The 22,544-nt window shown below is 47.1% G+C and overlaps 2 protein-coding genes across 2 annotated transcripts; one reads left to right on the top strand and one right to left on the bottom strand.

Moving 5' to 3' along the window:
• Positions 1–8,988: 8,988 nt before the first annotated feature.
• Positions 8,989–10,115, top strand: SDHAF1 (succinate dehydrogenase complex assembly factor 1). Its single transcript, XM_023762354.1, has 2 exons — positions 8,989–9,531; positions 9,856–10,115. Exon 1 carries the CDS (start codon positions 9,112–9,114, stop codon positions 9,523–9,525), a length of 414 nt encoding a protein of 137 aa, XP_023618122.1. The 5' UTR covers positions 8,989–9,111; the 3' UTR covers positions 9,526–9,531; positions 9,856–10,115.
• An 8,233-nt stretch (positions 10,116–18,348) lies between these two features.
• Positions 18,349–22,432, bottom strand: SYNE4 (spectrin repeat containing nuclear envelope family member 4). The gene is made up of 8 exons (XM_014464246.2): positions 21,879–22,432; positions 21,538–21,688; positions 20,846–20,989; positions 20,454–20,648; positions 20,122–20,380; positions 19,299–19,402; positions 18,624–18,682; positions 18,349–18,531 (listed from the first exon to the last, which is right to left on the bottom strand). The coding sequence occupies exons 1-8, from the start codon at positions 21,989–21,991 to the stop codon at positions 18,357–18,359; spliced, it is 1,200 nt and encodes a 399-aa protein (XP_014319732.1). The 5' UTR covers positions 21,992–22,432; the 3' UTR covers positions 18,349–18,356.
• Positions 22,433–22,544: the final 112 nt, after the last annotated feature.

Here is a 22,544-nt window from a genome sequence, read left to right as displayed (position 1 = left end):
GTATTGCCATGACTCACTTATTAAGAATTGCCAAATTCTGGAGGGATAAGATAGGGAGAAAAATAGATACTTTACCAAAGTGCTTTAAGAAAAGAAACCAGTTTCCTTATGTCTGAAAAAAAAAAAGATTAAAAATCAGCAATACTTTCAAAAAAAGTTACAAAAACTGTATGATTATTTTCATCCAGTTTGAAGGGGATAATCTGAAAATGTCAGAGTCCTTTCCATGGATCCCTGAGAAGATGTAACATTTTTCCAAATGTATTATCACAAAACAGTGACTGTTGCTAAATAACAAGAAGAAATTTAAAATGACATGGTTATGAATTTGATTATAATGCAAATGACATGGAATCTTGTCCTTTCTGCAAAACACAATATTCCAGAATAACAATTAGAGTTATAAATGAAAGTATATCAGAATCTATTTTAATAATATGCATATATAAATGGAATATAGTTATTTCTTTACTTGACAAAGCTTCCCATGTTTCTTAAATATAAAAGTTTTCTTCATAAGGAGAGAAAACAAATCCTTGACGCATTCTGTGCCTATTGGAATGACCTAAAGCCAATTCTAGGTCAAGAAAAAAGTTTCTTAAAATTCAAACCCTGGGAAGGCTGTCAAACTTATTTTATTAAAAGATCATATATCATTATTATTACGATTCATTCAAAGTGACAAAGGCTTATTAAACACAAACATAGGATAGCAAAACTTCAGTTCCCATGATTAAGAAGATGGCCTTTTTAAGTAATCAAGTACCTGGTTAATATAACACTAGAGGCCCGGTGCACGAATTCGTGCATAGGTGGGGTCTGGCCGGCCCACCCCAATCAGGGCCAATCAGGACTGGGCCGGTCAGGGAGAGGGGCTGCAGGAGGTTGGCCGGCCGGCCCCACCCCCGATTGGGCCAGTTGGCTGGCCACAGTGCATGTCATAGCTGAAAGGTTCAGAGTGGGCCAGGGTTGCACACCTATGACAGGCCAAGAAAGAAAGATTTTATTCCAGGCACCTGGGTGCAGGTGGGCTGGGACCAAGAAAGGCATCAGCAAAGAGAGCAGGGAAAGATAGGTTTTTATTAGTTTTTGCTGGCTGCAAGCTGCTCTGCTGATGTAAGGGTCTGATCCGTCCTTGGTTCCTCCCATGCCAGGTATCTTCTGGTTATCTGAGCTATGCTTTGCTCAAGGCTGCAAGCTTTCTGCAAGATATCTATTAAGCACAATAAGTTTTTCTCTGCCCCATTTTATTCTCTTTAACCCTTTCAATAGCGATTGGTCATTCTGGTCGTTCTGGTCATTCCAGTTGCTTGGCTTTTATATATATAGATAATATATAAACATTTCAATAATTTATAGAACTTTTGCTTCCTGGGCAAAAACAGGAAAGACTTTTTTTTAACTTTTTTAACAGACTAGAAAAGACTAAACAAATCCTGCATTAGCTTACTTTAGAGTCATTTATCTAACTGAATTTATTATTCACATTACCTATAACTTCCTTTTAAGATTTCTTTTCACAACCCTTCTATAACTTTCACAAACCTTCTTTCCCACTCAGAAATAACCAGCTTTAGAAGTCATTTTCTTTTTCCTTCAAAATGCATATCAATGCCTCATGCCGTCTATTACCAAAACTACACAATTTCTTTCCAATTGGTTAGAATTCTTAACTCTTAGAAACCTTAATTTTTAGGTGATCACTAAAAAGCAAGCAGTTAGCATTCTTTAGATTGGCAAATACATTCACACTTTTGAGAGACATATTTCTAGTAAAGTATAAAACATTCACTAACAGTTTCAAGTGTATTTTCTAGCTTTTTGTAATAAAAAGTCAAAAGTTGGCAAACTCAGATTAATTATTTCAGTATCCATTTATTTCAAAATACCAGATATTTAATAATTTCTACTATTTAAACCAGCAGGACTCCAAAGTCTGAAGTTACCAAAGACTTTACTTTTTTTTTTCTTAACAAAGTGGGAGTGGCCCCTGCCCAAGGGCACTTCTGCAGCTCAGGACATTTTAGGAGAAAAATTTGGGGTGTTTATAAGGTTTACTTACCATAATTTTCTTTCTGAGTAGACTATAACAACATGAAATCTTGCATATAAGGAGAGATCTCATTGTATTTCAAAACAGAAACAAAAACAACCCCTAGCCCTGACCAGTCGGCCTGCGGACTCAAGGGTCCCAGGTTCGATTCCAGTCAAGGGCATGTACCCTGGTTGTGGGCACATACCCAGTGGGGAGTGTGCAGGAGGCAGCTGATCGATGTTTCTCTCTCATCGATGTTTCTAACTCTCTATCCCTCTCCTTTCCCTCTCCCTTCTTCTCTGTAAAAAATCAATAAAATATATAGTTTTTAAAAACCCTAAAGTAAATAAATGAGTACAGTGGGGCCTTGACTTACAAGTGTCCCGACTAACGAGTTTTTCGAGATATGAGCCGTCTCTCGGCCGATTTTTTGCTTTGAGTTGCGAGCTAAAATTCGGGTTACGAGCCAGCTTCAGATACCCCACCGCTAGTTGGCGCAGCGAACATCACAGTGAACGCAACAACATCAGCCCAGCATCACGTGTCTCACTCGTTCACTTTAAGTGGTTAGCTCTTAGTTGAAGCATCAGTGTTGTGCTCGCATTTGTGCTTGCAGTTATTTTGCAAAACTTCGTTTTTTCAACCATGGATCTGAAGAAAGTAAGTGCGAAGGACAGTGCTGAGAAGAAGCGGATGATGTGCATTGAATTAAAGAAAGAAATTATCAAAAAACATGACCAAGGTGTGCGTGTAATCGACTTGGCGAAGCAGTACGAGCGTAGCACTTCTCCGATCTGCACCATACTGAAGCAGAAGGAGTCGATACAGGCTATAACTCCAGCCAAGGGAGTTAAAATAATTTCTAAACAGCGGACATCTATCCATGAAAATATGGAGAAGCTGCTAATGGTGTGGTTAACGGAGAAGCAGCTCGCAGGAGATACCGTGACAAAGGCTATAATCTGCGAGAAGGCACGAGCTATTTACGCTGATTTGCTGCAGCAGACCCCAGGCACTTCAATTCAATGGACGAGGCATCGGGCAAGCCGTTTAAAGCCAGTCGGGGCTGGTTCGAAATTTTTAAAAAGAGGACCGGCATTCACTCCGTTGTCAGACATGGTGAGGCAGCGAGCGCAGATATAAAGGAAGGTGACATCAACGAGCTCATGGAGCTCATCGAGGAACTGACAACGCAGGAGCTAAAGGAGCTACAGACACAGCAGCACACAGAGGTTTTGCAGGAAATAGATGACACGGAGGAGGAGGAGGTTATCTCTATAAGTGAGATAAAGGAAATGTTGGGAATGTGGGAGAAACTTTCAGACTTTATTCAAAAGAAACACCCAGAAAAAATTGCAACTGGGCATGCGATGGAGCTATTTAATGACACTTGCGTAACTCATTTCAGAAATATTCTGAAAGGGAGGATGAAACAGATCTCATTGGACAGGTTTTTATCGAAAACTCCTGTAGATGAAAGTGATGAAAGCGTGGCGAAAAGGGCAAAAATCAGCAAATAAGATTCAGTTATTCAGTTATTCAGTTCAGCCTTTCTCCTCCAACTCCATCAGCATCTTTAAGTCATTTGATCTCCAAGGTAAATGCTGTACATTAAACTTAATAAAACAAGTTTATTGCACTACATTCTATTGTTCAGTATTGTGTTTTTATACAATATTCGTTATTTTTAAATACATTTTTCTTATTTAAAAACATTTAACAAAACAATTGCGGTGTTTTTTGGGTGTCCGGAACGGATTAATGGCATTTCAATTCATTGTAATGGTGAAAATTGATTTGACATACGAGTAATTTGAGTTACGAGCTCCGTCACGGAACGAATTAAACTCGTAAGTCAAGGCCCCACTGTACTCCCAAAAGGTAAGAAAGCAAGCAAAACACATCCTTAACCAAAGTTACATTATAGACAGACAAAACTCTTACTAAGCATTTCAATGGCTGATGGCTTGAGAAGGAGAGCAGGTAGGGTCCCCAAGACTAAGAACTCTGGGAAGTTGTTGAGAAGTTCCTGCAATCCATGCCATGAGTTCAGCCTGCTATAAGCAGCTGTCGTCCCCCTCCCCAGCAAAGTGGGATATGCCCCATCTTTAAACAATTAAACCAAACAAAATCAACAGAGACACTCATATACGATATTTACAGGTGCGCACAACCCACAGACAAGAGCTTCACACCGTACATTCCCAAATACTAATCTCCTCTTGTTCCCAGTTAAGAGGTTATTTAAGAGTGAGACCAAGCAGTATGGCAGTAAAACACCCTTTTCCTTTTTTTTTTCCCCCCATTGGCGGATAAGCGTTAGTAACCCAATATCCCAAGATCCGTCCCAAAGGAGTATTTTTTGGAGATCGAGCCACCAGCACCCATCCTTGAACAATTTAAGCAAAATTATTACAAGCAAAGTTACACCAGGCGAAAACCACCCTAATATACAATATTTACAAATTCACACAACAGACAGACAACCGTTTGTGGCTTACTGTGCATTGCCAGACCTTACCCTGCACAGCCAGACAGAATAACCAGGCAAGGACCTTGAGAGGCTGCTTGCAACCAGGAGCTGATCAGGCTCACTCCAGACGGAGGGCAACAGACAACTAACTCCCCCTGTTACAGAACACCAGACTGCTCGATTCAACTTAGGTTTTAGATGAGACGACAGGGTGGCTAGGACTCAAAACAAGAAAATTTCTGGCAGCACTGCAAATAAGAGTCCAGGCATCAGCCCCAGGAACCCCAGTTCAAGCAGCAAGCAGGATCCCCGGTACCCACCCAAGAAGATGCCCCGCTTGAGTCCCACCAGAGTCGCCAAATTATGTAACTGGACAACCAAGGCATCTTGGGCTTCCTGTCACTACTTGAGCCAATTAAGCAGAGACAGGGTTGAATCATATGAGCGTTTTTTTCCAGCAGTATGGGAGAGCAACAGGTCATCCATGAAAATCTGCTCTGCCTCTCCCCATAAGCCAACTGCTTATACTGATAGAAGGACAAAGATTACATGGGAAAGTAGGAATTACAAGCATGGGAAAGTAGGCACAGGACAATCATTATGGGTTACAAGCCATGCAGACTGGGGGGATGGTCACAGAGGGTGGGTGCCTCCAGGCGCCCCGGGACCAGATTACAGGCAATGGGGGCTGAGGGTTGTAAAGAACAGTGTCTCCAAGACTAGATTGTTTCAGCCATGAGGTTGTAAATCTTTCCATAATGATAGGCAGTTCTCGAGACAAAAGGGTGGACTGCATTCTGATGTTAGCTCTCCTGTCCCAGAGCGTATAACGCCCAGCCAAGTCAAAATGTGCTTTCTCTAATCAGAATGTAACTGGACAATCAATGGGTCCGGGCTTCCTGTTGTGAGAAATGCTCACCTGTCCAAATTCAAATAATAGACACAGAGACAGAAATATGGCGAAAACAAGACTTTTAATATGCTCTCGAGAGCAGATGTCCACCCAGTTGTACAGGCACACCTGGGGCAGCAAACACAGCACATTTACTCAGTCCCTCCTCTGATTCCTCATTGGCTGAGCACCATGGGTCACCTGTTTCCTCATAAAGGGTGTCCCAAAATTCACGCAAGAAGTAATTTTGATAGAAAACACAGGTTTATAATTAAAAATTGTAAATTTTTTATTGATTCATAAAGTATACAGTATAGGGTTATGTATGGAATAGCATATCGGGTAAATGGCCTCCACAGCTTTGCTGACACATACGCACTCCTGTTGAAATTTTCCATGACCGTTTTGCATAAATGTGGCTTAATTTCTTGGATACAGCGCTCAATTTGCTCCTTTAAGGCGTGGGTGGTTGTGGGCTTGTTGGCATAAACCTTAGACTTCAAAAAACCCCAAAGAAAAAAGTCCAACGGCGTTAAATCGCATGATCTGGGTGGCCAATTCTGATCACCAAAACGGGAAATTACACGACCAGGAAATGACTCATGCAGTAATTGAATTGTTTCTCGGGCTGTATGGCATGTGGCACCATGGAGGCCATTTACCCGATATGCTATTCCATACATAACCCTATACTGTATACTTTATGAATCAATAAAAAAATACAATTTTTAATTACAAACCTGTGTTTTCTATCAAAATTACTTCTTGCGTGAATTTTGGGACACCCTTTATTTTGTGGAAGAGCCACACTCAAAGGGCCAAAGAGCCGCATGTGGCTCGTGAGCCGCGGTTTGCCAACCACTGGGTTAGGGTATCTTACAACTGATTTATTATGATGAAGATTTTGAGATGGGAGAAGCTCAGAGATGTTTAAGTGCTCATGGGAAGAAACCAGACAAGGAGAGGAGAGGGTTGGAAATCCAGCAGAGAGATGCCAGGGTGGAGGATACCTGGCTCTCCAAGGAACATGGGAGCCAGAGAGCAGCAGCAGAATTGGAATCTGGGCAGACAAAATGGGTAGTATTTATAAGAGAAAAACAAACCTCAAGTGCCATAAGAGAGCTAGAACCAGCTGTGAGTTCAAGGCTAATTGTAAGAGTAGGAGGATGGGCCCGCAAGAGAACAGCTAGGGTATCTGCCACAAACTGGCAGATAAGCTAAGCCAGAGCCTTTGGTTAAAGGGTCAAGAGACCCCTGACTATGTCTTTTAAACGTCTAGTGTAACCTTGCTCAAGTGACTCAACTTCTCTCTGTGCCTATTTGCTCATCCACAAAAAATAGTAATAATAGTACCCACCACCCAGCCGGCGTGGCTCAGTGGTTGAGCATCGACCTATGAATCAGGAGGTCATGGTTTGATTCCTGGTCAGGACATATGCCCCGGTTGTGGGCTCAATCCCCAGGGTGGGGCTAGCCGATTAATGATTCTCTCTCATCACTGATGTTTCTTTCTCCTTCTCTCTTCCTCCCTGAAATCAATAAAAAAATATTTTTAAAAATAGTACCCACCACATAGGGTAGATGTAAGGATACATGCTTGGCATATAATAAGTGCTCAGTAAGTCTAAGCTCTTGCTGCCACTTTTATATTATTACTAGAGGCCCGATGCATGAAATCCGTGCAAGAGTAGGCTGCTGGCACCGGCTTCCCTCTGGCACCAGGGACCCAGACTTCCCTCGCAGCCCCAGCTTTGTCCGGAAGGAAGTCTGATCTAATTAGCATATTATGCTTTTATTATTATAGAAGATTATTGAAGAGGCAGTATATATAGCAGAGTGATTAAGAACACAGGTCATTGCCCTGACTGGTTTGGCTCAGTGGATAAAGCATCGGCCTGCGGACTGAAGGGACCCAGGTTCTATTCCAGTCAAGGGCATGTACCTTGGTTGCAGGCACATCCCCAGTGGGGGATGTGCAGGAGGCAGCTGATGGATGTTTCTCTCTCATCGATGTTTCTAACTCTCTATCCCTCTCCCTTGCTCTCTGTAAAAAATCAATAAAATATATAAAATAAAATAAAACACAGGTCATGAAATCAGAACCCCTGTGGTCAAATCCTGGTCTGCCACTTACCAGCCATGTGTACCCGGGCAAAGCTATGTTATTTCTCTGGGCTTCAGTTTCTTTCAGTTTAAGTGCTCGTGGAGAGAAATCAGACAAGGAGAGGGTGGGAAATCCAGCAGAGGCATATAGTATAGTACACATATAGTACTGCAGATCTATCTTGTCAGAGTGTTGGTGAGGACTTAATATCATTTAAAAGAAAGCTTAAACTATTTTAAATATTCACTATTTTTAAAGAAATGCATTACATAAATAAAAAATTAGGTGAGACTCTGTTAAAATATCAATTGCATCATATTATATTAATATCCAGAGTTTTTTCTTTCTTTTTTTCCTTTTAAGCTCCCTTTTAGGAAAGTGTTTACTACGGAAATTTTCAAGCATCACAAAAGAGAGAATAGTGTTATGAAACCCCGTTATAGTTACAAAAATTTTACCATTCTTGCTTCCATCTTTCCTCTCATTCTTTTTGTTTTAGTCGTGCTGGGGGATTTAAAAGCAAATCCCAGGTCTTATTCCGATTGCAAAGACTTGAGATGTATTTCTGATAGAGACACCAGCAGGATTCACAGTGGTTTCTGAGCGCCCCTTGACTCCCCAACTCCCAGCCTATTCCCCGCCCCTAACTCGCCTCCTCTCTCTGCAGGTGAACTGCCCCGGGGTGGGGGGTTGTGGTTGCACGCTGGGCGGAGGCCTCCTGAGTTACCATGGAGGGGCCCCCACGCTCTGGGTGGTGTTGGAGCCCCTGGGGGCTGGGGGCCTGCGGGCCTCCCTCGCGCTACCAGGGCGCCTCCTGGCAGCCTGCGTGACTACAACGAAATTGCAGCGGACGATCTGATACTCCCTGGACTTTGGGGTGCCAGCCTAGTCGACGTGCTCCAGCCGTGTCGGGGCTTCAGCAGCTGGTGAGGACCCTCCTCGTGCCCCGCGACCCGTCGACCCCGTCCTTCCGGGCGGGGGATGCCGTCATCCCAACTTCTGCGCCACAGGCTCCCTTTGGCGGCCTGGAGCCAACACCTTCTCTTTGCTTGTGGTCCCATATCACCGAGAAGCTTGCCTTGCCCTCCGTGACCCAACACTTAACTGCGTGACCACGTTTCTCTGCACGTCCCCAGGGGTGGGGCCAGCGACGCACGGAGCTTCCCGAGATTGTTATAATGACGATGACCAAAAAATGGTAGTGCCTGTCTTCTCGCTCCCAGTGCCCCCGCGCCCGGAAGAGGGGACGGACAAGTGCCCTAACCTCTAGCTCCCTCCTCCGCCAGGACTCAGGAGTTTAGGTCAGAACCCCCAGCCGCCAATCGCCTTCTCTTCCGGGTTCTCAGAACTGCGGTCTCCTCAAGGACACCTATTCCCTAAGGGGCAGGCCGGCAAACCAGGAGCTCCGCCCCTTCACGCGACGTTGTGACGCAGCCGCAGCGGCAGCCAATGGGGCGCGACAACACCAGACAGCGGGAGGCTGGAGGCGGAGGTTTTAGGGAGCGGAGCGGAAGTACCCAGGGCCTCGCGCCCGCGTTCCTGCCAACTGGATTGCTGCTCCGCTGTTCTGGGCCGTCGCCTGCGCGCGCCCGCGGCCCAGCTCTGCCATGAGCCGGCCCAGCCGCCTGCAGAGGCAAGTTCTTAGCCTGTACCGCGAACTGCTGCGCGCCGGGCGCGGGAAGCCGGGGGCCGAGGCGCGGGTGCGAGCCGAGTTTCGGCAGCACGCCTGCCTGCCGCGCTCCGACGTACTGCGCATCGAATACCTGTACCGCCGCGGGAGGCGCCAGCTCCAGTTGCTACGCTCGGGCCACGCCAAGACCTTGGACGCCTTCGAGCGCCGTCAGGGCGCCAACGAGGAGCCCGGCGAAGCGGGGGCCCCTACGACTCCGCCTGAGGAGAGTGACGATTCGAGGAACCCTCTCGAATGGAGTCACCGGAGACCCCGCCGGGTGGACGGTGACAGGCTGAAGAGCTCAGATGGAGCAGGGGAACGGTGTGGTGGGGCCAGGGAACCCGCATGATGGGAGGTGAGAGGTCTTGAGAGACTAGCTGGATGGATGGGGGGATCGGAGAGCCGTCCTGGCGATGTCGGGTCTAAAGACCACCATGATGGATGGCAAGATATGCTTGCCCTTGTACGATTCCTAGTAACTTGTACTCCTTCATGAGAGCTTGGGGCGGGCTGGGTCGCCCGCTGGCTGGACTGTGTCAAGCTGAGAGCTACTTACTAGAAGGCATGGGAGCCAGGACCCCACCCCCCCCCACCCCCGTTGGACCGAAAGAAACTGAAACACCCTTCTCTTCACCTCTGGCTCCTGAACCCCCCTCTTTGTATTTAATTCTGATAACAGCAGGGGTTTTTTTGCTGAGGAATTTGAGAAGGTGCCCTGATGGACAACGGAGAGAAGCGTCGAATCCCTTTGGAAAACTTTCCCCCCACTAATGGCAGCGAACTAGGACTGGTGAGGAAGGGAGTAGGGTCTCATCCCAGCTGATCATTTGAAGACCCCTCAAGACCTCTACACTTACTGTTTCTGAGGGCGAGCCCTGACTCCTGCACCCTTCAGGACTGTCAAACAAATGGAATAAAGTTGGGGATGTGCTTACTTCCTGTCGGTGGTCTTGAAGATTTTATGTGTTTGGGGATTTTTGAAGAGGCACACCAAGAAGTGACCCTCTGGGAGGAATGGGTGTTGGGAGCTGTCTTCCCCTCTGGAGCCCTGTAGACTGGCAGATTGGTTGAAACAGCATTGATCTCTCTCCTGGGCAGATCCATGAGAGACCCCAAAGAAACCCCAGTTGACTCTTTAATGGAGAATAGGGAGGCAAGAGAAGCGATGGTAGAGCTGAGGTCTGGCTGGTAACCACTGAGGCAATAGTGAGGGGTCTGATTGAGGAGTCCAGCCTCAGGACAAGCTTGGGTGTTTGTCAGCAAGACCCAGGGGTTGGGGAGGAGAGATGGAACCATAGGCCACAGGCAGAACCTCTCCCATGTCCCAGTATGGGCTTGCTTTAGACATTCTTTGGGGTACTGCATTTTGCAATTCTGAGATGTGTTTGCACCCAGGTCAGTTAAATAAGTGGGAAGCAGATGAATTCTTAGTAGATGCAGTTGAAAGGAGCGGGAGGACCTTAGGAAAGGAACCCAGACCTCAAACCAATAGGAAGATGGACAGAAGAGAAAGTCTCTTCCCTAATCCCAGTGGGTACCCAATAGTTATAAAGTGGGGTTGAAATTTGAAGAATTATAAGGACTCTACCAGAAGGTAAGGATAGGCTAGAGGAGATAAAGGGGAGAAATGCAGGGTCCCAGGTGAGACCTGGGGTGCCCCAGGGCACAGGCTGTTTGACTTCTAGTTCTGCTTTGTCTCTGGTTAATATTCACCTAACCTCTCTCAGGCCCTTTGTCACCTTATCTATCTTAGCCTCAGTGTTTTTCATCAGGGTGGTCCTGTTAGTCCTGCCCTGGCTCCATCTCAGTAAAAGCAAAAGTCAAAGCGGCTGATAGAGTCCTACCCATCCAGCCTCCATTATGTCTCCTCTGCATCTGCCATCTTTCCCTCTTGCTCACTCCTAACAAGCTTCAGGATGGGAGCTTCTGGCAGCACTGCAGGAGATGAGCGAGTTTCCACTGGGGCTGGGCTCCCGGATCATGAGAGGAGACATTCACTGGGGTATTACAGCTGAACAGAGTTTGCTTGGTAGAGAGGATAAGGAAGGGGAATGCCTGGTTTGAGGTTGTAGGTGAGTGGTGATTAAGAGTTTGCACTCCCACTTGGCCAGCATGGCTCTGGTTGAGCATTAGCTTATGAACCGGGAGGTCACGACACATGCCTGGGTTGTGGATTCAATCCCTAGTGTGGGGCTTGCAGGAGGCAGCCAATCAATGATTCTCTCTCATCATTGATGTTTCTTTCCCTTTCTCCCTCTCTCTCTCTGAAATCAATAAAATAAAATAAATAAATAAAAAATTTTTTTGCCCTAACCGGTTTGGCTCAGTGGATAGAGCGTCGGCCTGTGGACTCAAGGGTCCCAGGTTCGATTCCGGTCAAGGACATGTACCTTGCTTGCAGGCACATCCCCCGTGGGGAGGGTGCAGGAGGCAGCTGATCAATGTTTCTCTCTCATCGATGTTTCTAACTCTCTATCCCTCTCCCTTCCTTTCTGTAAAGAATCAATAAAATATATTTTTAAAAAAAAATTATTAAAAAAAATTTTTTTTAAAGAACTTGCACTCCGGAACTGGAACGCCTAGATTTGAACCCCAGTTCCAACATGGATTACATGATTGTGGGCAAGTGATTTAACCTCTGTGCCTCAACATCCTTATCTGTGAAATGGACATCATAATAGTGCCTCTCTCATGTGACTTTTGTGATGATATAGTGAATTAAGTATATCTTGTGTCAGATGATGTTATCCAACCCCAGGACCCTCTTGCCTACTTCAGTTCACTTACAGCTGAAAAAGGAGGCTTTCAGTTTCCGGCCCTGAGCCCTGGCATCTCTGCTCCTCTGCTGAGAGCTTTCTGAGAGTTATGGAAGGTGAGCTAATGCTCTCAGCCTATGGTGGATATCAGTCACTGGATGAGTGCCCCAGCCTTCCTGTTGTCTGGTCCAGAGAGCGCAACAAGCGTTCTATAGCATCCTCAGAAGAACCATCCCCTCCCCCACCCGTTTCCCACAGTGGCTACCACTCCATAAGCACCTTTTCTGGCTTACCCCCTTACCTGTCTCACTCTCCCCACTCCCTGCCTCCTGCCTCCTGGAATCAAGTCCTAAATAAAGCACCTCACCCAAGTCCTTGGCTCCTTGTGCTGTGTGTAAAGCCCATAGTTGATACTCTGTGTCTGCTATGGTTTTTGTTGTTTTGTTAATCCTCACCTGAGGATAATTTTTCCGTTGATATTTAGAGAGAGTGGAAGGGACGGGGAGAGACAGAGAAACATCAATGTGAGAGAGAAACATTGATTGGTTGCCTCCTGCATCGGCCCCAACCGTGGACGAGGATAGAGCCTGCAAATGAGGTACGTGACCTGCAGTCTGCAAGCCAATGCTCTAACCACTGAGCAACTGGTTAGGGCTGCTGCTGTGTTTTTTACTCTGCTAAGGCACAGAGTCAGTTGCTTCTCAACCCCTTGACCCTATCTGTTAAATAAGAATCTCCTGATCTAAGACTTTACAGCAATATTAAAAAATTAATATTAAAATTAATTTCACCTGTTTCTACTGTTTAATTGTGACTACTAGAAAATTTGGAATAATTTGGAATATGGATTATGGGTTAATAATAGAACTGAATCACCCTGGCCGGTTTTGCTCAGTGGATAGAGTGTCGGCTCATGGACTTAAGGGTCCCGAGTTCCATTCCAGTCAAAGGCATGTACCTCAGTTGCAGGCTCAGTCCCCGAGCAACCAATGATGTGTCTCTCACATCAGTGGGTTTTTTTTTCTCTCTCTCCCATTTCCACTCTCTAAAAAAAAAAAAATCAGTGGAAAATATCCTCGGGTGAGGATTAAAAAACACAAAACTGAATTGAGTTGTTAAATTTTCCAATTTTGATGACTGTACTCTAGTTTTGTATGAGAATGCCTTTATTCTTCAGAACTGCACACTGAAGTATTCAGGAGCAAACAGTATCATGTCTACAACTTACTCTCAAATGGTTCCAAAATAGAGGGTGTCCTCAAAAAAATGTATACACTTTACAGCTGATAGCTCAATTTTGAAAATGAAATGTATTTTAATAAACACTGCCTTTATTCCAAGTGTACATACATTTTTGGGGACACACTATATATGCACATATGTAAACATGTTAGTGAGAGTGTGAATAGTGAAGTACACGGGGCAAAATGTTAACAATTGGTGAATCTGGTTAAAGGATATATGGGAGTTTGTTGTACTAGTTTAAATAGCCCTGGCTGGTGTTCTCAGTGGTTAGAGCATCAGCCTGGGCACTGAAAGGTCATGGTTTGATTCCCGGTCAAGGGCATATACCTGGGTTGCAGGTTTATCCCTGGCCCCTGTTGTTGGGGCAGGTGTGGGAGGCAAGCAACCGATGTGTCTTTCTCACATTGATGTTCTCTCCCCTTTTCCTCCCTCCTTCCACTCTCTCTAAAAATAAATGGAAAAATATCCTTGGGTGAGGATTAACAATAAATAAGTAATAAATTAATAAATTAAAGTTATGTATTTTTGACCTTTGAAAAAACATCTGGTTTCCCTGGCAGATTCTGATCTTCATCCTATTGGGAATGACAGGTTACTAGAATATGTTCTTCTTAGGTCACAAACTCAGCTGTCCCAAGGGTCCAAGCCAGATGCATGAGGTGGTCCAGTGGGGCCTTTGGGAAGTCTGGGAAACTCACAGTCCCTAAAGAAGAAAGTTCCTACCACTCCTGCTCAATACCCTCAAACAGCAACATCCAGTGTTAATGATGTGAAGGAATGACTAGAATTTTCTTTATGGTAATAAAAGAATTGTGACTAAATTTTAAAACAGAATCCTGATCTGGAGACGCTTCCTGAATTGTTGGTAAAGCTTCAGAAGAATTTAGGAAAGGAGAGAGGGCACCTGGGAGGATTAAAGGGATTGGCCCTGAGTTGGTAATGATGACAGCTGGTGAAGAGTCCACAAGGACCTGTAATGCTGTTCCTTATTTTTTTGTACAAGTTCAAAAAATACCAGAATGAAAGTTGAAAAAACGAAACAAACTCCTATGATGTCCATCTCACTCAGACTGGAAGTCCTCACTGTGGTCCACAAGGCCCCATAACCTCTCTCTTACCTCAACTCCTCCCACTCTCCCCCTCCAGCACTCACACTTCAGCCACACTAGCCTTGCCATGTGCCAAGCCTACCTGTGGGCCTTTGCACTTACTGTCTCCTTTACCTGGAATGCTTTTCCTCTAGGTCTGCACGGTCCAGGATGGTAGCTGAGAGATACTTGTGATTGAGGAATTTTTAATTTTTTAAAAATAAATTTTAAGTAATTTAAAATTTAAAAGAGAAGCCATGTAAAATATTCCATTAAATACAACCTCTTTGGGTAGGACTACATTTTATTTAAACTGTTGGAAATTAAGTGTCTGAATTGAGATGTGCTATATAAAGAGTGAAATACACACCAGATTTCAGACAGTAAAAAAAATGGATTATAAATCCTCATGTATTTTTCTATTCATTACACATTGAATTGATGTTTTGTATATATTGGGTTAAAGTATAAATTATTAAAGTTAATTTTCACCTGTTTCTATTATTTAACAGTGACTACTAGAAAATTTTAAATTATTTTTATGCCTCACTTTATATTTCTACTAGAGGCCCAGTGCATGAAATTCGTGCACTTAGGGGAGGGGAGGGCGCAGTCCAGGAACCCTCGGGGGATATCCAACTGACGACTTAGGCCGGCTCCCATGGAGCAGTCTTAGCCAGCAGTCAGACATCCTTAGCGCTGCTGCGCAGGTGGGAGAGGCTCCCACCACCGCCTCTGCGCTCACCAGCCGTGAGCACAGCTCAGTGTGGGAGCGCACTGATCACCAGTGGGCAGCTCCTGCATTGAGCATCTGCCCCCTGGTGGTCAGTGCACATCATAGTGACCAGTCATTCTGCCGTTTGGTCAATTTGCGTATTAGCCTTTTATTATATACTAGGGGCCCAGTGCACCAATTTGTGCATCTTGAAAGGAACTGTGGGCCACGAGACTGTGGTGGGCACAGGGGCGGGTCTCAGCCCATCCTCTGCACCCCACCCGGCCCCTCCCACCTGGCCCAGCCCTGGTCCCCTGTCTGCCAGCAGCCCCCCGCTCTGGCTGCTGCAGCTCCCACACGCTGACAGTGCAGAGCAATTGGGACCAGCGCCATTAGCAAGTGAGAGCAGCAGCTGCTGGCCCCGATCACTGCTCAGGAGCAGGGGGAGGTGGAGAAGTCCTCAGGAGCAATTGGGGCTGGCAGCCGCTGCTCGCACCCGCTGCTCACACCGGCTGACGGTGAGCAGCAGCTGCTGGCCCCGATCACCGCTCAGGAGCAGGGGGAGGTGGAGAAGTCCTCAGGAGCAATTGGGGCCAGCAGCGGGTGTGAGCAGGACCAGCACCGGCAGCAGATGGGAGCACCGGATGGGACCATGGTGCATGGGAGAAAAGAATTTTCAGTAACCACCAGAGGCTCACCCCGATGACAGTGACCAGTGCCCCACCTTGGTCTGGTGCTCCTGCTCACCTGCTCCACCATCCTGCCACAGCCGACACCCGCCATGTTCTGCGCTCTGCCACCTGCTGCCCACGCCCACCATGTTCCATCCACCCCCTGGTGGTCAGTGTACATTATAGTGATCGGTTCAGTTCTGCATTCAGTCTATTTGCATATTTGCCTTTTATTATATAGGACAGTGATGGCGAACCTATGACACGCATGTCAGAGGTGACACGCGAACTCATTTTTTTGGTTGATTTTTCTTTGTTAAATGGCATTTAAATATATAAAATAAATATCAAAAATATAAGTCTTTGTTTTACTATGGTTGCAAATATAAAAAAATTTCTATATGTGACACAGCACCAGAGTTAAGTTAGGGTTTTTCAAAATGCTGACACTCCAAGCTCAAAAGGTTCACTATCACTGATATAGGAGGATTGGACAGCACTACTCTAGGAGTCCATGTGGCTTGTTTCCTCACTGTAGTTTGCTATAATGACGTAATTATCTCCCTGCCACCTCCCTCAACCACCCAAAATTTTAACTCCTTTCCCTTTGCCCACTTTAGTTTTTCTTCTTAGCACTTATCACCATCTGACATATTACATATCTCACCTATTGCTTTTATTTACCATTAATCTCCCCTGTAGAAATCAGCCCCACCAAGGTCAAGAATTTTAGCCTTTGAATTCACTGTCATTGCCCTATTCTTTGAACAGGACCTGGCTTACCAGAGACAGTCAATATTAAATGAACGAATGGATGAATGACACATTTGCTCCATTACCCGATCAGTAGGGTCAATATTGCCAAAACTCTGCCTACCCTATTTATGGTGACTCCAGGTAGACTGCCTCCTCCTTGGTTGGGTACAGAGACTTGGCCTGGCATTTGAAACAGGACAGACCCAGACTTGCATCCTGACTTACCCCTGAACCTGGAGTCTCCCAGAATCTGCTGCTTCCCTATCCTCCTCCTTCAGTGTCCATCCCCCCTTCAGGTAAGCGCTTCCTCATTTTCTTTGAAGACCCACTTCTTCCTCTATTTCAGTACACATTTCAGGCAGGGCTGACTGCAGCCCACAGGAAAGCAGGTGACTAGCCAAAGGAGCCAGCCTTGGGACTTTGGAACTGTAAGGGAAGAATGACTCTCCTATTGGCTACCAAATTGGTGGGATGAACGCTTGGAGGTTTTAAGGGATACTCTGGCCACCACGAGATAATAATGAAGTCAAATCAGAGGAAGGAATTGAGAAATGGAGCTATCATTTGAGCCCCCGGACCCAGCTGTTTTTTCAGTCCCTAACTTCAGTTACCCACAAAAATAAATTCCCATTTCTGTTTAAATCAGTGGTGACTAGGCTTCAGTCACTTGCTCCCTGTGTGTCCTCAGTGACTTCCCCACTAGAGCTTGTTTCCAGTTCTGTTAACTGGGGACATATCATTTGGTGGCTGTGAGGATTAAAGAAGAGATCTAAATGCACATCCAGGAGCCTAGCGTAAGGCTCTGTTCTTGAGTCTGTTCCACCTCTTGTCCCAACTCTTTAAGCTCTGGGAAGTGGATGATCTTAGACACCTGGCGCTGGGTACTGGACTCCAGGACTGAGCCCTGGAAACTCCACTTGGTTGTCATCATGACTCATGGAAGAAGTTTCACACCCTGCACCAGTGATGGCCCAGCCTGGGAGCCCACAATGTAGAATGTTTGAACCGAACACATGTATAGATGCAGGTCAGAGGCTATAGCAGGTGCAGCCTGCTTATACCACCTGCACCTTTTCTGTACATACCTCTAGCTTCCTGTGGAAAGCACCTGTGCATCTCTGCCTGAGGGTTCTTTAAAGACAGGAGAAGCTGGACGTTCTGGGGAGTTGACAACTTCAGGAACCAATGAGAGATGGGAGCTGTTTACATAAATGCCAATTTCTTTGACTTTTGGGTAGAATAACTTTGAATGTGTTCTACACAGTTTCCTACAGGTCACTAGTGAGATGGCACCCAGTTCCCAAAGCAGCAACCAGCTCAGCGCTCCCTTCCCTGGCTCACTTCCTCAAACCCCTACCAAACTGCCTAGGATCACCTCCTAAAAAAACTACCTGTGCTTGCATCTTTGTCTCAGGGTCTAATGGGCTGATTCAGTTCTGCATTCTGTGCTCAAGGCAAAGAAATCTGTGGAGAGGGCTGTCCAGATATATCAGGGCTGTATCCTAGATTCTGAGTACTCAAGCACCCAATATCTACACATTCTGCAATAGACTGATGTTTGTATCCCTTTAAAATATGTACGTTCAAATCCTAACCCACTATGTGATGGTTAGGGGGTGAGGCCTTTTGGAGGAGATTAGGTCTGAGGATACAGCCCTCATGGAAATGATTATTGCCCTTAATCTCTTGAAACCCAAGAGCTCCCTGCTCCTTCTGCCATGTGGGAACACAGCAAGAAGACAGCCATCTATGAACCAGGAAGTAGGTCCTCACCAGATACTGAATCTGTCAATGCCTTGATCTTGGACTTTTCAGCCTACAGAACTGTGAGAAATAAATTTCTATTGTTTATAAGCCATGCAGTCTGTTATTTTGTTACAGCAGCCCAAATGGACTAAAACACATCCTTTGACAAGTGACCATTTATTACATATGTCTGGACTGTGTACTCAGATTGGGGGGGGACCATTGACATAGTTGAGCACCAAGTAAGGTGTCCTGGCCAGTCGGGCAGGAGAACAGCAGGGGCTCCCTGACTGGGGCAGGAGCAATGTGAAACCCACCAAGAGAAGGAAGAGAAGAAGGAAGAAGGTCAAGGGCCACTTGGATACAGGAGTGGGGGCTCTGTAAAGGAAAATGCAGTGTTAAATATACAGTGGGCTGCCATATGAGCCCTGTCTCCCTATACCCCCAGACCCATCTCCCAGGCATCTCACCCAGAATCTACCTCCAGCATCACATCCTGGAGATTGGAAGATGCTTGACTCTTCTTGTCCTAAGGGTAGATAGTAACCAGAAGCAGAATACATGGAAGGGACACTTAGTGTGGACTTTCCCTTATTATCATAGACCTACAGGGCTGAGCTTATTTCTCCTCCTTTCCTGGTACCCACTTCCTCCCCAGGGCCCCTCATGGGCTTGGAATATCTCTAAGTATAGTGGATGTCTTTCTGTGGCTGTCCTCCAACCAATTCCCCTTTTCCTGGTAACAGGGGCTCAACAGTACACCTTCACTTCCATGATTAGACATATGACCCAGATATGGCCTATCAGAGCCTTCCATCAGGTTGGCCACTGTGATTGGTTCAGGACCCATGGGGAGCGGAATCAGCCCTGGGACTTGGCTGCTAGTAGGTCAGCGGCATTCTCCTCTTGGGTGGGTAACCAGTAGAAAGTATGTAGCTACTGGGGCAGCCATTTTGCTGAGAAGGAATCCACCTTGGGGAAGTAGAATCTCAAGAGCAAGGGTCTGAGCCCTGATAGCATTAGAGGTCCTGAATTCAACAGTACCTGGACTTTTCAGTAATATGAAAAAATTGCATCCCCTCTTTTGTGTAATTCAATTTGGGTCACTTGCCCAAATTGATATACCTAACTGAGGACCAGCTGACCTGAGACTTCTGGAGCAGGGAGCGTCTTTGGTGACCTACTAAGTGTTTCCGGTGGCTGAGACCCAACATGAATATGTCCTGTGGAGAGAGAGAGTTGTGGGGTCCTGGGACAACCAGTGACAAAGGGACACAAGATTGGGGAAGGGCCAAGATAGAGGGTGTCACAGAGATGTGATGCTGGGGGAAGAGAAGGATCTTGGGAAGACACAAAGAGCAGGGCAGAGCCAAAGAACCTGAGAGGAGAAACATTATTCATTCATTCACTCAACTAATATTTAATGAGTGTCTATTACATGCCAGGCAGTGTTCAAGGAGCTGGGGACACAGTGGCAATGGAAACAGGCAAAGTCTGTATAATGTCAAGATGTGGTAAGTGCCATTAGAAAATAAAGTAAGAGGATAAGGATAATATTTGGAGGCCAGAGCAGGCCTCTCTGAAGAAGTGACACTTGAGGGGAGACTGGAATGAAGGTAGGAGGCAAGCTGGGCATGCATCTTGGGGCTTTGAGATGGGAGTGAATTTGGAATGTTTAAAGAAGAACCAATAAGCTAGTGTGGCTGTAGCAGATTGAGCAAGGGGGAGAGTGAGAGGAAACGAGGAAATGTACATATAGATGGATGAGAAAGAAAAACTGAAAGAATAAGACAGAGGAACCAAGAGACAGAGGGAGGGAGGGAGAAAAGCACTGACACGCCAAGAGAGAAAGATACAGAGAGAGGCAGAGGGAGAGACAGAACCGCCAAGATCGCCTTGGAAGGGAAGGACCCTGCTAGGAGGTGCACAGAGGTGTCCTGTGGGTGCCCGGGTGGGGATGTCCCCCACCTGCTCTCACCTCAAGGCCTTGTCCCCTGCTCTGAGGGCCCCTGTGGCCACACAGCTCACAGGGAGCCCCTGGTGTCCAGGCTGTCTTTTGTCCCAAGGGCCCGAAGCCCCCAATGTCCCCTGCTGGGTCCCACTCTAACTCTGCAGGAGTGGGGAGGCTACTGGGTTCCCAGGGCCCCCAGATCCCACCAGGTCCTGGACAGTCTGATTCCGCCTCAATCTCCAAATCCTGGTCCAGTGTGTTGGCCTCCTTGAATACCTGGTCAGAGGACAGAGGTCATGGGGATTGTGAAGTTGGCACCAGGACTGGGGATCACCAGGTTGGGCCATACCAGGCTGTAGCTGACCAGCTGGGCCTGCAGCCGCCACAACCGCCAGAAGATGCTGTCTAGGTGGGCTCCAAGGGCCCTCAGGACCTGCTGCAGGGATGCCCAGGCCTGAGGCTCACTCCGCTGTGCCAGCCCCTCACTGAACGCCAGCAGTGCATCTACTCGCTCAGCTGTCCCTCGTAGGTCTGCCTGTAGGGTCTGGGAACACATGGTTGGGCACCACCACCATCCCCATATACACCAGGGGAACCAGAAACCTGGGACCTGGAATTACATGGCCCCCTTTCCTACCCAGATACCGAGAACATGGAGTAAACCCATCTTTCACCCAAGGGAGCTGGTACCCCTCCTGAGGCCCTGCCCACCTCCCCATACCTTGGCCTCCCATTGCCCACCTGCAGCTGGACCATCCCATTCTGGGCCAATGTCCAGGGCCCCAGGCCTCGCTCTAGGTCCTGCAGCCGAAGACCCAGGCCCAATAGGCAAAGGTGCAGGCGGTCCTGCTCAGCCTCCAATACCTCCCAGCCAGAGATAGGGCTCTGGGAAACACAAAGGGCTGAGTCAGTGCCAATGGGCCAACCAAAACCTTGTCCCCACTCTCATTGCCACCCCTCTTTTGCAGACTCCTCCTTTCTGGATGCTTCTCTGAAGCAGAGTCCATCTCTGGCTCTGCACCAGGGCTGCTCCCACCTTGAGTCCTTTCCAGTGGAAGGCCTGGGGACTTCTAGTTCAAAGTCTCAAGGTTTTCAAAGCTCCTAGAAACTTGGGACATGCAGGACCTGGAGGTCTGAGGATCACTCTGCTATGCCAGCCCCTCACTGAACACCAGCAGTGCATCTACTGGGAGGGGGTGATGGAGCTGGATACCCCTACAAGGAATGAGGCTGCACCAGGGCCAATCATGAAATAATTCTCTCTCAGTTTGAAATACTTCTATAATGATTGACAAAGAATCATTTATAGAGTGTCCCTCCCTCCACAGGTGCCCAACACTTTTCCAGAATCATCAATTCATCCCCATGTGGAGGGTAGATTCTAGGGGAAAGAGAGGAGGTGGGGCACAAGGGCCTGGGTTACCTCAGCTCACCTCACGGTGTTTGCCCCCAGTGGAGTCCTCATGGGAAGAAGGCGTTGGCAATCTGGGGTGACCAGATGTAGGCTCAGTGTTCTTCAGCCCACCCTGTAAGTGCTCAGAAGGATCCAAAGAGCCCTGCCCCAGTGTCTGGGCTTGCTCTGGCCTGGGAGGTAGGAGGCATTGGCAGACCCTTGGGTGAACCTAGGTGCCCATTATCCACTCTAGCCTACCCATCCCAGCTTCCTTTCCCACATCCCCAGGTGATCAGAGCCACAGTACCTCTTACCCTCAAAGTGCCCCTGCTACTGCCGTCACCCCTTTAGGACCCAAGTTTCAAAAGCCCCAGCTCCTACCTGATTCTTTCCTCTTCAGAAGGGCAGACGGTGGATTCAGCAATGTCCAGTTCCCTAGGGGCTCCAGGGGGATGATTCAGGGGCTCTGAGTGGGGTCCAGGGTCCAGGGCCATAGTTGGGGGCCTAGGGATAGAGCCAGTGAGAATACTTTGGTCCCAGCCCCAGCCCCTTGGAGATCCCAGCTGCAGCCTAGTTCCTCTCTCTGGAGGGACTGCCGACTCCACCTTTACCCCATTCCCCGTAGCCCTGGCTCTGGGACCTGCTGATTTTCACTCCAAAGTGAGGAGCACACTTACCCCTCAGTCTTTGTCTCTAGGGACACACTAACTCTCGTTCTGACTCCCAAAGTCAGCTAACTTTAAGGTATCCAGCCTTTTCCTAGACAGTGGTGTCCCCTCAGACATCCACAGGACTCACCCAGGCCCCAGGCAGATGGAGGCCCAGGAACAGGCTCAGCTTTACCTCCTTTCAAGTGAAACCTGGACCCAGGTAACTTGATGCCAGCTCAGGTGACAGTGGCACAACTTTTAACTCCCTAGCAAACAAATAACTGAACTTTCTAAGCTCACCCCAACCCACCCAATGGGGTATAATCCTGCCCCCTCAAGAGTCCTGGATTCTGCCTGGCTCATCTGAGCCATTCTTCTGACCCCCAGGACCCACACC

This window comes from Myotis lucifugus, unplaced genomic scaffold, assembly GCF_000147115.1.
Source record: "Myotis lucifugus unplaced genomic scaffold, Myoluc2.0 scaffold_244, whole genome shotgun sequence".
In the NCBI taxonomy this organism is placed as follows: Eukaryota; Metazoa; Chordata; class Mammalia; order Chiroptera; family Vespertilionidae; genus Myotis; species Myotis lucifugus.
Note: the sequence above shows the minus strand (reverse complement) of the source record. Positions and strands in the feature narration are given on the sequence as shown.